The 14,054-nt window shown below is 37.3% G+C and overlaps 1 protein-coding gene across 1 annotated transcript; it reads left to right on the top strand.

Annotated features, from left to right (window-relative positions):
• The first annotated feature begins 1,419 nt into the window (after positions 1 to 1,419).
• Positions 1,420 to 13,757, top strand: parn (poly(A)-specific ribonuclease (deadenylation nuclease)). The gene is made up of 26 exons (XM_008437942.3): positions 1,420 to 1,555; positions 1,806 to 1,883; positions 1,966 to 2,045; positions 2,164 to 2,231; positions 2,710 to 2,791; positions 2,921 to 2,981; positions 3,802 to 3,970; positions 4,256 to 4,318; positions 4,412 to 4,450; positions 4,533 to 4,575; positions 4,659 to 4,739; positions 5,494 to 5,550; positions 6,084 to 6,161; positions 6,254 to 6,297; positions 7,049 to 7,091; positions 7,179 to 7,254; positions 7,361 to 7,471; positions 7,823 to 7,892; positions 7,984 to 8,039; positions 8,370 to 8,456; positions 8,544 to 8,618; positions 8,689 to 8,866; positions 8,995 to 9,116; positions 10,170 to 10,236; positions 10,312 to 10,469; positions 12,848 to 13,757. Exons 1-26 carry the CDS (start codon positions 1,537 to 1,539, stop codon positions 12,892 to 12,894), a joined length of 2,052 nt encoding a protein of 683 aa, XP_008436164.1. The 5' UTR covers positions 1,420 to 1,536; the 3' UTR covers positions 12,895 to 13,757.
• Positions 13,758 to 14,054: the final 297 nt, after the last annotated feature.

The following is a 14,054-nucleotide window of genomic DNA, read 5'->3' as shown; positions in this document are numbered from 1 at the left end:
CCTTATAAAATTAGTATTTAAGAAATTAAGAGTTAAGAAAAATTTGGAAAAAAGAAAATGAGGTGAAACTGAAATTCTGTGTCAGAACTGGTAATTATTGCAATTCTTATCCATGTGGAAACTTTTAATTTTTTTTTTTTACTGCTGAAAATATTTGCAGCCAAACCACAACACTGTTGCCATCATCACTGTAGTATTATCTTATTGGCAATCGCATATATTGTGTAGCTGAAATTTGCCAATGACAAGGCAGTGGTTTTATAAACAAAAGGATCCATGCATTGTTTTTCTTCTCTAAACTTTAGATTCTTAGTAAAAGTATAACATGCCATCAGTTGTTGTTTTATTATTGAATGTTTTTTTGTCCAATGTTGTCTGATATTGTAACATTTACAAATTCATTCTTTATAGTCTTTTAACATTGATATAAAGTTTACCTTTTTAAATTTTTTATCCAAAATCTCTGATATTAGTCTAATTTTACTGAATCATTTGACCATTTCAAAGAAACTGCAGGAAATATATGATGTCAATGTATGCGGATATATAGCATACAGGAAGATCGCAAAGTATTTCAAAAATATTGTGCAGTACTTTTGCTGTATAACTAGTGCTTTATAAATAAATTGACATTGACATTAACAATGAAAAGAAAACCTTCTAGAGATATAAAAATATCTAATAAATTATCTTAGATTTGTATATTACAAAGTCAAGTAAAGTCAGCGCTCATTGTCAGAGCCGGCCCAGGGTAATGCAAGTTAAGCAGCTTCTAAGGCTGCAAGAGCACCAAGCTTGCAAAAATTTTATATATGTATACAGATATATAAAATGACATTGAATAATACAAACTAATGCTATTGCACATGGAAAAACTATTTCTAAATTATTTTTAGAGTTGTTACTAGGTTAATCTCATCCTGATGTTGGCTGCTGCCACTGTTTGGGGAAATATAAAATATCAAACTTATTAACTTGCTTACTGTAAATTTTGTGTTTATTCACTGGTGTTACTTTCAAATAAGTAAAATAATATGGCATATTTAAATACCACTCTGAATTTAATTTTTTTGTTTTTAGATCGCTACTCCTCAGGTTAAAATCAACAGCCATAATAACACTGCCAGTGTTATACTGGTATGATGTATGCTGATTACATCTGGCGTGACATGTTGGAATTGGGGGGGCCCAAATGAAAATCTGCTTAGGGCCTGAAAAAGATTTTGACTGGCCCTGGTCATTTATAAATGTAAATTTAAGAGTAGAAGAAAAGTTTAATTTATTTCCGAATAATCTGTGGTCCCTTATATAATGCAACTTTTGACCGACAATATGAAAAAAGTATTATTCAGCTTTTTTGTTTTATTTTATTTTTCAACTAAAATTATCTCCATATCAAAGAGCCCCACGAGGCTCCGCGTCCCATGCTGTGAGGAACGTGGTGACAAACCGGAAGTGTTTGTCGAACAGTTAAAAGCCACTTGACAAAGCCTAGCTGAGGTTAGCCGTCAGCCCCGGTTCCGTCGTTCTGCAGGGATGGAGGTTACACGACAAAGTAAGCAGACAGCCCGCCCTTGGTTTTAGTTCTATCCCGTTGTTGCTTGCCATGAAACCCATAGCACATAACATACTCTACTACTTAGCAAAATATGTGTATGCTATAGATAAAAACCGAAATCGCAGTATATGTGTTTCAGCTTGTAGCTAGCATGCTAGATAGCATCACTGCCTAAATGTGCTCAGCTGCCTGCTAACTTCCCCAGACCTCTGCCTTTTAAACGTTAACCCACTTTATGTTTCCCTAGATTTTAAAGACTGTTTAAGCACAGTGTACAGCGCCATAGAGGAGGCTGACTTTCTTGCCATCGATGGAGAATTTTCAGGTTACTGTCTCCGCATTTTCTGGCTAAAACGTAATTACAAGAAGCCACCACGATATGTGTGAAATTACGGTTTTTCTTTCAGGTATAAGCGACGGTCCTAATGTCAGTGCATTGACCAACGGGCTGGATACACCTGAAGAGAGATACACGAAGCTGAAAAAGGTTATTAAAAACCCTGTTTCCGAGGAGAACTGTGCTGTAAACACGTCTGGTTGACATTGAGGTTTTTTTTTTTATTATTAATACCAATTTTATGCAACGTTTTGTTTTTACCCACCAGCATTCCATGGACTTTCTCATGTTCCAGTTTGGCTTGTGTACATTCAGATACGACTCTGCTAAGTCAAAGTGAGTTTCCTCTTCTGCATAAATACACACTTAAAAGATCACACAGACAACATCTGGGACAGATTATGTTGGTAGTCTGCTAAACAAATGCAGTGTTCTCCCTTTTGTTTCAGCATACGAGTATAATATATGAAATGTGTTTGACTGTATCAAGCATAGTGCAGCAGAAAAAAAAGTCTATATGAAAGTTTATCCATCTATCTAATTGCTGCCACTCTGCACATCCATTCATAAACCTTTATATCTATTTACTGACCCATCTGTCCATTGGTAGGATATTTAATGTCTTATAAAGTTATGGAGGGACTGATATCCATGGATATTTGAGTCTGCAAAAGTACGAAATTGTGACTTTTTGGTGTTTTTATCTACCGTTTGCTGTCGTTTTTATTGAGGCTGTCAATTCTTTGTGTAGCCATGCCCACACACCTCCTTATTCTATATAAACTTTTTTATTATTATTCCGCTCTTTCCACAGGTACATTACGAAGCCTTTTAACTTTTATGTTTTCCCGAAACCATTCAGTCGGACGTCTCCAGACATAAAGTTCATCTGTCAAGTAAGCGCAGCTTTTATGTTGTTGGGGCTCTCGTAGCTTCGACGTCTGATGTAAATGGCTTTTCTGCTCGTCACTGATGGTTTTTTTTGTTTTTAAATTCATATTTGGTGCTTTCTTTTGCCATTCCAGAGTTCCAGCATTGACTTCCTGGCGAGCCAGGGATTTGACTTCAACAAGGTGTTTGGTCATGGTAAAAACTGCACTTTTGTTTTTTTATGAACAAAAATATATTTTCTATTTACTATAGATGTTTGACCTTTTAAAACTTAGGAAAAACCCAACAGCTTGCTAATCAGAAAAGTTCAAAGGTTTTTCCAAAATTAAGGTACTGCTGTTTAGTCTTTTTAAAGAATCTTCATATATTTATATATTTACAATTTTTGACATAGGTGATGAATGAAAGTCTCAATTCAGTACAAACAAAGCAGACGTCTATTCTAAACATGTCACTCTGATGCAAACTTCTTAGTTTTTATATTTTAAGAAGCCTGTAAAGTTTTTCACTGAAGTCAAAAAAATCTTTTTTAAATACTCACTTTATTGTTGTCTTTGATATAGTATATAACACCTTTTTGTTTGAATTAAGACCATTTGTGGTAGATTATTGATTAAAATGGGTGTTGTACAGTGGTGGAGTTCTTGGCATGGTTGACTTGCAGCAAAAATTGGGTTTTGAACTCTGACCTTGTGTCCATTGGCTTTGGTGCGTGGAGTTTTCCATTTCTCCTGTGCATGCGAGTCGTCTCACGGTTTAAAGACACGACAATTTCTTTTTAAATGCTGCTCTGACTCTGAGCACAAAACATAATTCGACTAAAGCGTCTGCATGGCATTCTTTCCTCCTCTTGTTTGGATTATAGCAAACGATTATCCAACAAGTTCCCTCAATACAGAGGGAACCTTGATGCCACAGAATCAACTTTCAGGAGAGTTTGGCTGCCAATGGTTATGGCAGCCCTAAATCAAAATTTTCCTGTGCGGTATTAAACAGGTTTTCTCTGCGTTCTCAGGAATCCCGTACCTAAATCAAGACGAGGAAGCTCAGCTGAGAGAGCAGACGGAGGAACGGAGAAACCAGCACGCCAACGGTCTCGGGACGCCTTCCTTTATTTCCCCGTCATCCTCCAAAGTCCCTGCACACGTACCCGACGAACAGAAAGACTTCATCAACAAAGTGGTGTAAGTGGAGCTGCTCTGGAGATCGCCTTGTTTATGGATGGGTGAAAACTGGATGAAACATGAAAAGTCACGCCACCAGTTTGGCAGTCTTTGATATTTAAAACTAAAAACTAATCAGTGCTTATGTGGTGCTACGTTTTTCCAGCCGTGTCATCCAGCCCTACTTTTGACAATAACTCGCAGAACGCAGTATAAGTTGGGGATCCTTCTTTGACCTTTTGAACCCTGTGGGAAGATGTTATCTAAAGTCTCTCCGAATTGTCTTTCTGTGCATTTTTAATTCAGAGAGAAAGTTGAGAGGCTTTTCAACGGAAACGGGAAAACTCTGAACTTGGACCCATGTACAGGGTAATGTTTCCTCTTTTCTCTAAAAGCCATTCCTATCCTTTTTTTTTGCATTTATTTTTTTTATCATCTTAATGTATATATTTTCCTCCTCAGATTCCAAAGAAAGCTGATATACCAGACACTGAGCTGGAAGTGAGCGCTACTGAACATGCTTTAACATTTCTTTATTGATTCGTCATTTAAAATTGACATCTGTCATGTCTTGACATCACAGGTTTCCCAAAGGTCTTCATGTAGAAACATTGGAAACAGAAAAGGTACGCATACGTCGGATTTATTTCTTCTTCCATTTTCATACCTTGTGGATGTAAGTTGCTGACTCAACTGGTCATGTCTGCAGAAGGAGCGCTTCATTCAGATCAGTAAAGTTGACGAGGAGGAGAAGAAGAGGAGGGAGCAACAGAAACTGGAGAAGGAGCAGGTGAGTTTATTATTATGTTTATTGTATCGTTTATTATACATCATTATTTCTTATAAGATTCAAGAGACTTTATTGTCATTCACATCACGTGTTACATGAGGCGGAACGAAATTGAGAGTCACGGCCCCAGTTATATCCAAATATAAAGTATAAATTATAAAAACTAGCTACAAGATCAAATTGTTATAAATAGGAAAAATATTTACAAATATATAAAAACAAGAAGTAGAAAAATGAAATGTATATTAATAGGAATGTACAAAATGGATGAAGTATGAATAATGTAGCAGCATGGGAAGATAAATTTAGCAGTGCAACATTTTGAAGTGTCCGAGTGTAAAGTGCAAATATAAGAATAAATATTGTCGCAATAAATTCCAAATGGTGTTTAAAAAAAGTCTATTTTTTCCGTAGTAGTTTTAATGTTTTGTTTTTTTCTACTGTTCAATGAGGGCATTAATAAATGTGAAAATATGATAAAACGATGATATAAGAACATTTCTCTATAGCAGTATTTGTGTTTGTGGGGCTCTGATGCAGTCACAGCTATACAGTAGCTTAAAAAACAAGCAATGAAATATATCACAATATATTGTGATGAAACTTTACGTTATCCATATCGCCCACCCCTAACATGAGATGCTTGGTTTTCTGTATTGGTGTGGAAACCTTGATGCATTAATATAAATGCTATGAGGAACAAGGTGCTTTTATCACCCGTTTCTGTCCTGCATTTCTCCTCTTTCCCCACTAGGAGGAGCTCAATAATGCTGTAGGCTTCTCCAGGGTCATCCACGCCATTTCTAAATCTGTGAGTCACTCATTTCACTTCATCACATACAAACCTGATGCTTAATGGCAGTTTTAAGTTTATCATATTGTTCATAATTAATTGTCTTAAATTTCTTATCTATATAAGAAATTTTATTTATCATTGCTATGACAAATTTCAGTTAAAAGTTTCGAACCCCTGCTCTCCCAAAACTGTCTGCAATGTTGTTGGTTTTCCTATTTTCTTCACTGTTTTAGTATCAGTAAACGTCAATAAGTGTGAAAATAGGACTAAATGCAGTTGGTGTGTGCAGTTTAGTGACACAAATCATGTTTTATGTGATTGGTGTTGTAAAGAAGTGTATTATAACTTGTCATATTGTCACAGCCACATGTAAAGTTACCTAAAAGTAGAATAAATGGTTATCGTTACTTTTGTCATCACAATAGTAGTACAAAACATTGTGATAAAGCTTTAAGTCCATATCGCCTACCCTTAGTTTTAAAAGGAAGAATGCAGAATTTTTCCATAATGTTTGGGTTAATGTTATGGTTTGGGGTTCTGACTCACAGGGTAAACTGGTGGTTGGCCACAACATGCTTCTGGATGTGATGCACACCATCCACCAGTTCTACTGTCCGCTGCCAGAGGTAATAAAACAATCCTTCTGCCATTCCTTTTGTGTTGAATGAATTGTTTAAACTTCTAACCTGTCTGATTATGTCCCTACTCTTTTCTTAAGGACCTTCAAGATTTTAAAGAAGTTGCAATGTGTGTTTTCCCAAGGTAATGTTTCTCTTAGGAAAACATAGTTTCTGTCTTAAACTACTTAGTTTTTGCTAGGGCTGGATGATAAATCAGTAACGATAAATATCACAATAGAAACGTGATCAGTATCGATAGATTCACTGAACTCCAATCCAGAACTGCACGGCATTCTGGGAGATGCAGGCAACCCAAACCTTTCACGGCGAACTGTGCAACGCATCAACTAACTCACTCACTCTTTCGTTACCTGGCAGCAACTTCAGTAACTTGTGGTTACCCAACAACAACCTGTTGTGCAGCAGCAGTTTCAGTTAACTGGATAAAAGTAAAAAACGGTTTGGAGAGACAACTGAGTAAAATGCCTCCGGCTTGGCAGCATGTCAGCTTTTTAAAACTAGACATGCACAATAACTTTTTATTTATTTATGTTTTAGTTTTCTGACATGAGCAAATAAAAATAAAAAAAATCATAAAGTTTTCTCCAATTATACTAATGTAACTTGAACTTGAGGGCTTGATTTTATTTAAACAACATAAACCCCACCAAACATGTTATGGTGCTATTTTTCATGATATCATAATTTATGGTGCCAACGGTTATTGTCCACTTCTATTTAAAACAAAAAACTAATTGATGATTAAATATCAACCAATATGAAACACTTATTTCGTGGTACATTTTTTCAGCCATATCATCCAGCCCTAGTGTTTTTTGTTTTTCTTTGTATGTTTTGGATGATTTATCGATTTGCTTTTTATCCACTTGTAGACTACTAGACACAAAGCTGATGGCCTCCACTCAGCCATTTAAGGTAAAATCCAACCTCACCTCACTATTCTGATTCTATTAACTGTGATGAATCTTTTTTCTGAGCAAAGATCTTCCATCTGTCCAACAGGAGCTGATCAACAACACGTCTCTGGCAGAGCTTGAAAAACAAGTGAAAGAAACTCCGTTCAAGCCACCGCAAGTTGGTGAGTCTTACCAGGCAACCACAAATTGCCTGGCAAGTGTCTGAAATGCCTGGTAATGACCCCAAAAGTCAACCGCTGGATGTTTTTCCTCCTTTGTCGTCAATAGAAACCGCCGAGGGGTTCCCCAGCTACGACACGGCCCAGGAGCAGCTCCACGAGGCCGGATACGACGCTTACATCACCGGCCTGTGTTTCATCTCCATGGCCAACCACCTGGGTAAAACAACCAATCTCAGTTCTACTTTTGGTTGCATGTGGGTTTTATTTCCATTTTATTTATTGCTTTTGGTTGGTTTTATTATAGATATTTAAAATGTATTCTAGTTCCAGTGTGAAGTGTTATGCAAAAAATGAAAGTTTATTAGCCTTTGAGATGGTAAATTTGCTTTATTATGGCAATACCTTTACATTACTTGAAAATGTCTGGAAACAACAATATTATCATTTTATCGCAATAATTTCAGGAACAATTTATTGTCAAATTTTGACAAACATATTGATAGTCTGTAAACTCTGAACTATTTGCATTTTAAACACACATTTAAATTTTCTCTACTTTCTTTTGCAGGTTCTTTCCTGATGCCGCCAATATCTTACATCTCCCCACGATCGAAACTAGTTGAACCTTTCTTCAACAAGTAAGCGCTTTTGTTTGCTTTTTTATTAAATGCTCAAGATCACGTTTTCTTGTTTTACAACTTTAAAATTTGTTTTTTTTTGCTTACTTAGGCTCTTTCTGATGCGGATTATCGACATACCCTACCTCAACATCACCGGACCAGATTGTAAGTAAACTACCGAAACACAACTTTCTCTAATTTCTTTATTCTTTTTCTATTGTGGATTCAGCTGTAAGTATTTGGTAGGATGTTTTTGAGGAGGTGGGTGTAGGAGGGGAAAAACTAGAGTGGAGTTGATTTCTAATCACTGGGGGAAAAAAATGCAGTTTTTTTCTTGCAATCCCAACCCCTCAACTTTAGGTTTTTTAGATTTTGGCCTTTAAATAGCATTGGTGTCAGTCTGAAAGCTGTTTTAACAATGTAATGTATTTTAAAAAGTAGATTTTCTAAATGAACCGTTGTCAAATCCTTAACTCTTTTATTTTCCCTCAACAGTGCAGCCGAAGAGAGACCATGTCCTGTACGTGACCTTCCCCAAGGAGTGGAAGACTAGTGACCTCTACCAGCTCTTCAGTGCCTTTGGTAAGGTATCAGAAAATGTATGTATTCTGCTTTTAATCCAATACTACTCTGCTGATCCACCTTTTTTTGTTTGTCGTACACACCCAGGTAACATCCAGGTGTCGTGGATAGACGACACCTCAGCCTTCGTCTCTCTAAGTCAGACGGACCAGGTGCAGATCGGTAAGTCTCGCGCAGCCATGCCGGAGAGATGGACCGCCGTTGGGCATTAACAGGAGCTCTGTTCCACCAGCTATGAACACCAGCCGCTACGCAGAGAGCTACAAGATCCAGACGTACGCAGACTACATCCAGGGAAAGCAGCAGGAGAAGGAGAAGCTCGGCCAGCCAGCTAAAACCTGGGGGGATGACAGCTGGGTGAAGCCCCACTACCCCTCCTCCACTACGTCTGCTGGGTTTGGGTTCTCCAGGTGGGGCCGCAAGTGGCTTTCTCCACACACATCATTCAGTGTTTTTTTGTTTGTTTTTTTCTCCTTCCTGGGTTGTAGCTTGTGGTGCATACATGTTTTTAGTTTGCGGTTGTCTGATTTTGTTCCAGGAGGAAACGCAGCATCAGTCCCACTCAGGGGGAGCAGGGAGGCGACGATGGCGTTTGTGGGGATGGCTGGAACCATTACTCATTCCCAGACAGCACTGGCAGCAAAAAGATCAAATATGATGGTGTGTGAGAGAATATGCATGTATTTATATGGGCAGGACAGATGGGGCTGTGCTTAGAGGGGCCGGATGGTTGAATGATCTGTTATTCAACCATCATATAGATGCTATTCTACCATGTTATGTAGCTACTTTGAAAAAAGTTCTTCCTTGGAAATGTGGACTTAATGCTGACATTAGCATTGGGCACGTCTTGTGCTAACTGCAAAATGTTTAGCATTGAGATGCTATTTTAGGGTTGAATAGCTTTGCTAATAGGCTATGTCCTTTAACACAACTTGAACACAAAAGTCTTTTTTTCAGTGTCCAACCTGATTGTTTTTTGTTAACGGATGTCACTTGTACGTCAGATTTATGGGCGTACCAGAAGAGCATAAAGGTTCCAGCTGGAACCTTTGTGTGATTTAAAAAAAAAAAAATTATCGCAAATATTAGATTTTTTTTTTTTTTATATGTGAAATCTATGTAATTGGCTAACTAAAATACATTTTAGTATTGGCCCTAAAAAACAAATAGGCTAATCTCGTCAGAGCATGTCGAATGTTTTTTTTGGATCAAGGATAAAAAAAGTTTTCTGCTGCTAAAACAAAATCTCACCAAGTATTTTTGTCTAATTCCTTGTACAAATACTTTTGTACACTTAGAATAAGACTAAACTAATTTACAAGTAACTTTCCAACAAAAATATGAGATAATTTTAAGTCAGTAATTCCTTAATATTGATAAAAATGCTTGTTTCACTGGCAGATTATTTCACTTTATAATATGGAAAAATGTGTTTTAGGTGAAATCTGCCAGTGGAATTAGCACTTACTTGTAAATTAGTTTTGTTTTAATTCAAGTGTACTAAGATATTTGCACAAGACACTAGACAATAATACTTGGTGAGATTTTGTGGGTTTTTCAGTGTTCCGACTAGGGAAATGTAGTAAATCAAGCCTGGCTCTCCTTTCCTTAAAGGTTTTCTTAGCTCACTTAATGCCGGGTTTTTCACCAGTAACAAGTGCAGTGTATTGATTCCTGATCTAAGCTCGTCTGACCCGTCTCTCTCTCCAGACGTTGGCGGGCAGGCGAGCGTTGAAGCCGTGGAGAGCAAGACCTCAGAAGGCTGGCTGAAGATGACGTAGGTGGAGGGACGACTTCTCTGTGCTGTCCAGGTTCTCTCTGCTGTTGCTTTATGTTTCGTTATCTCCTGCAGAAATTCTTCGTATTCGGCCGAATCAAGTCCAATCCCAGATGCTAAAAGTCCAGAAGGTGCCGACTCGGGCAGCTATGCTGATGGGACGGCTACCTGGCACCAAACCCCAAAAGTTCCAGGAAGGAAAGGTCAAAAAAGCAAGAAGAAGAAATCTGACGGTAAGTTATTCACTGCTGTGGTTACCTGAAGAGGCGGGGTTAGTGGTTTTGTTCATGGTAGATGTTCTGACTTGAAATGTAAGGGGTATGGGATTTGATGACCAGGGCTTTCCTCTATGCAGACTGGTTGTTGGGTCGATTCATCAAAGACCGGAAGCAATTAGCCTTTCTTTTAAAAGAATCTACAGGTCCTTCTCAAAAAATGTGCATATTATGATAAAGTTCATTATTTTCCATATTGTAATGATGAAAATTAAACTGTCATATATTTTAGATTCATTGCACACCAACTGAAATATTTCAGGTCTTTTATTGTTTTAATACTGATGATTTTGGCATACAGCTCATGAAAACCCAAAAATCCTATCTCAAAAAAATTACCTTGTAATGAAAAGGTTCTCTGAACGAGCAGTTAACCTCATCATCTGAATCAACAAAATAACTCTAAACACCTGCAAAAGATTCCTGAGGCTTTTAAAAACTCCCAGTTACTCACATGGGTAAGACTGCTGACCTGACTGCTGTCCAGAAGGCCATCATTGACACCCTCAAGCAAGAGGATAAGACGCAGAAAGAAATTTCTGAACGAAAAGGCTGTTCCCAGAGTGCTGTATCAAGGCACCTCAGTGGGAAAGAAAAAGTGCGACAGAAAACGCTGCACAACGAGAAGAGGTGACCGGACCCTGAGGAAGATTGTGGAGAAGGACCGATTCCAGACCTTGGGGGACCTGCGGAAGCAGTGGACTGAGTCTGGAGTAGAAACATCCAGAGCCACCGTGCACAGGTGTGTGCAGGAAATGGGCTACACACAACCTGGTACCTGCTCACAGTGCCAAAACCACCGACCATGGTATTATTGTGCTCAATTGGCCTGCCAACTCTCCTGACCTGAACCCCATAGAGAATCTGTGGGATATTGTGAAGAGAAAGTTGAGAGACGCAAGACCCAAAACTCTGGATGAGTTTAAGGTCATCGAAGCATCCTGGGCTCCATAACACCTCAGCAGAGCCACAGGCTGATTGCCTCCATGCTGCATTGAAGGCTGCAAAAGGATTCCTGACCAAGTATTGAGTGTATAACTGAACATAATTATTTGAAGGTTGACTTTTTTGGTATTAAAACACTTTTCTTTTATTGGTTGGATGAAATATGCAAATTCTTTGAGACGGGGATTTAGGATTTTTATGAGCTGTATGCCAAAATCATCAGTATTAAAACAATAAAAGACCTGAAATATTTCAGTTGGTGTGCAATGAATCTAAAATATGAGTTTAATTTTTATCATTACATTATGGAAAATAACTTTATCACAATATGCTAATTTTTTTGAGAAGGACCTGTATAGGCTCATTTTTCACTTGCTGTAAATATTTTTTCTTCCAATAAAACATTTATAGCATGCTACAAATTAAAATATAAACATCATTTTGGGATAATGTATAAATTATATTTAAAATACCACTTGCTGCTTTGCAAAAACAAATAAAATGAAGCTCTTATCTAAAAGTTAAAGAAAAGAGAAGCCTGAATATTGAATAAGATGAGACTGAACTGAAATACGCCTCTGTTCAGCGTGCAACTCCCCAGGAAAACATCATTCTACCCCAGGGTTCCAATCCGGAAAGCATCTTTTACTTCTAAGGTTCTTGAATTGACTTTGGTTTAGATGCAAAATAAAACGCTGATATTGATGTCTTGGAATTTTGTGAAATTAAGTTAACAATCAAAACAGATTTTTAAAGAGGCAGTATTAATTCAAGTCAACTTTTTTTTTTTTTTTTAGCCTTACAGCATGTTATTCCCTCATCAAAAACTTGCCTGGAGTGTGGCTTTGATTCTCTCATGCATGTCTGAGAAATCACTTGGTATTTTGTGGCAACCATTCAGCTGTGCTAAACACCTGGGTGGATCTAGGAGGAGCTCCGCCTACGAGGACGGAGCTCCTCCTAAGAGCTTCAGTTGCGGAGGTTCTGCCTCACAGAGCAGCCCATTGACTCATTCACTCAGCTCCTTCAGACTAGCCAGCAGCAATTGGCAAACAGCTGGTGGAACTGCACATCTGCTGAGCTCTTCATGGGAGTTGCATCTCAGTGCAGTGCTGGTAAAAACATTGTTAAAGGGTTAATGGAGGAGCCATGTTGACTTCTTGAAGGCAGAGATTCAGAAAGAGCAGTTTTTAAAGAAACAGAGGCCCAATATCAAGGTGTTAAATTACAAAGTCAAATTTCTTTTAAGTTGTATAGGATTTTTATTACTTTATTTGGCTGGAAAATACGACACATAAAATTTGACACTGAAATTGTGGGAATTAAAAAGGTTGATTTTTCATTGGAATTTTTTTTTTCTAACTTGAGACTGTCTCCATCTTTGGTTCCAGCGTCAGATTCTACAACCTCCCTGTTTGAAGTCCCAGAAGTCTGGTAGAGCAGGCTTCTGGGTCGGCCTCTCCTCCTCAACACTTGGTGCACGCTCCTCCAGGGTCATAAAGCACACAGTGCTGCATGCCCCACCTTCATGCTCTCATTCAGCACTTGCGGATAAAGTGTCCAAAGCTACCAGCCGAGACATTTAACACAAGTTTTGAAAGCAAAAAAATAAAAAAAATAAAACAAGCCATAATAGCAGCTGCCATATTCTGATCTTATACCAGAGGAGCAGGCACCTCCTTAGAAATGACTATGTATATCTCAAACATGTACAAAGTGCAGAGAGTTTCACTTATTCACTGATGTGTTCAGACTGCAATCTGTCTCCACAGCCATTTGGCACTTTGAATGCATTCATAAATTTTATTGAGAGATGTCTCTAATCAGTCTTATATTTTTTCTTTTTTTGCGAGTGAATTTTTTGAGCTTGTGTGAGAGTGTCCCATTTTCCCAGTGTTTGTATTCCTGCAAGTCTGTTTTCCTAAGAGATAGAAATGCCATTTAATAAATCCCATCAGGATTATTTAGATTTTTTTTAACAGTCTTTTTTTTTTCTCTCTCTCATTTTAAGAAAATTGTCTTCCTCAGTTTTATCAGACAAATGTAAGCTTATAATTGAGATTGTGATATTTATTGTTGGTGGCATTTTGACCCTTCATGAAAGGTGCTTTTTTTTTTTGTACATATTTTTTTTTTTTTTCATTTGTGTTCAATGTTTTGTAACTGTCAACCTGCAACGATGTCAAAGTATGCTGTCGGCACAAAAAGATGTACAATTTAAAACAGTTTTGTATGAGTTTAAAAATCCTTAAATTTCCTTTTAAAAGAAAAGAGGAAAAATTAAAGAATGTTTCTTAGTAATTGTTTCTGTTAGCATTTTTTTTCTACCTTGGAACAATTTTTCTTTTAAGGTTTAAAACGATGTCTTTTTCTTAATATAAATACATTCACTTCAGTTTTTATTTTACAATAAAAATTGCCTAAACATTTTCAATGTCCATTAAATAAAAAAATCATGATTTTTTTTTATTAAGCTATTTAAAACATAGCTGATGTATTAATTACTATTGTTTTAAAACAGCCTTTGATAGGCCTACTGTATTAAAATTGTTTTAAAGATATGATGCCATTAAGACTTTTTACAGCCTCTTCAACCCA

The sequence above is a fragment of the Poecilia reticulata genome, chromosome 1, assembly GCF_904066995.2.
Source record: "Poecilia reticulata chromosome 1, P_reticulata-male-v2, whole genome shotgun sequence".
Classification (NCBI taxonomy): domain Eukaryota; kingdom Metazoa; phylum Chordata; class Actinopteri; order Cyprinodontiformes; family Poeciliidae; genus Poecilia; species Poecilia reticulata.
This window is presented reverse-complemented; position numbering and strand designations above follow the sequence as displayed.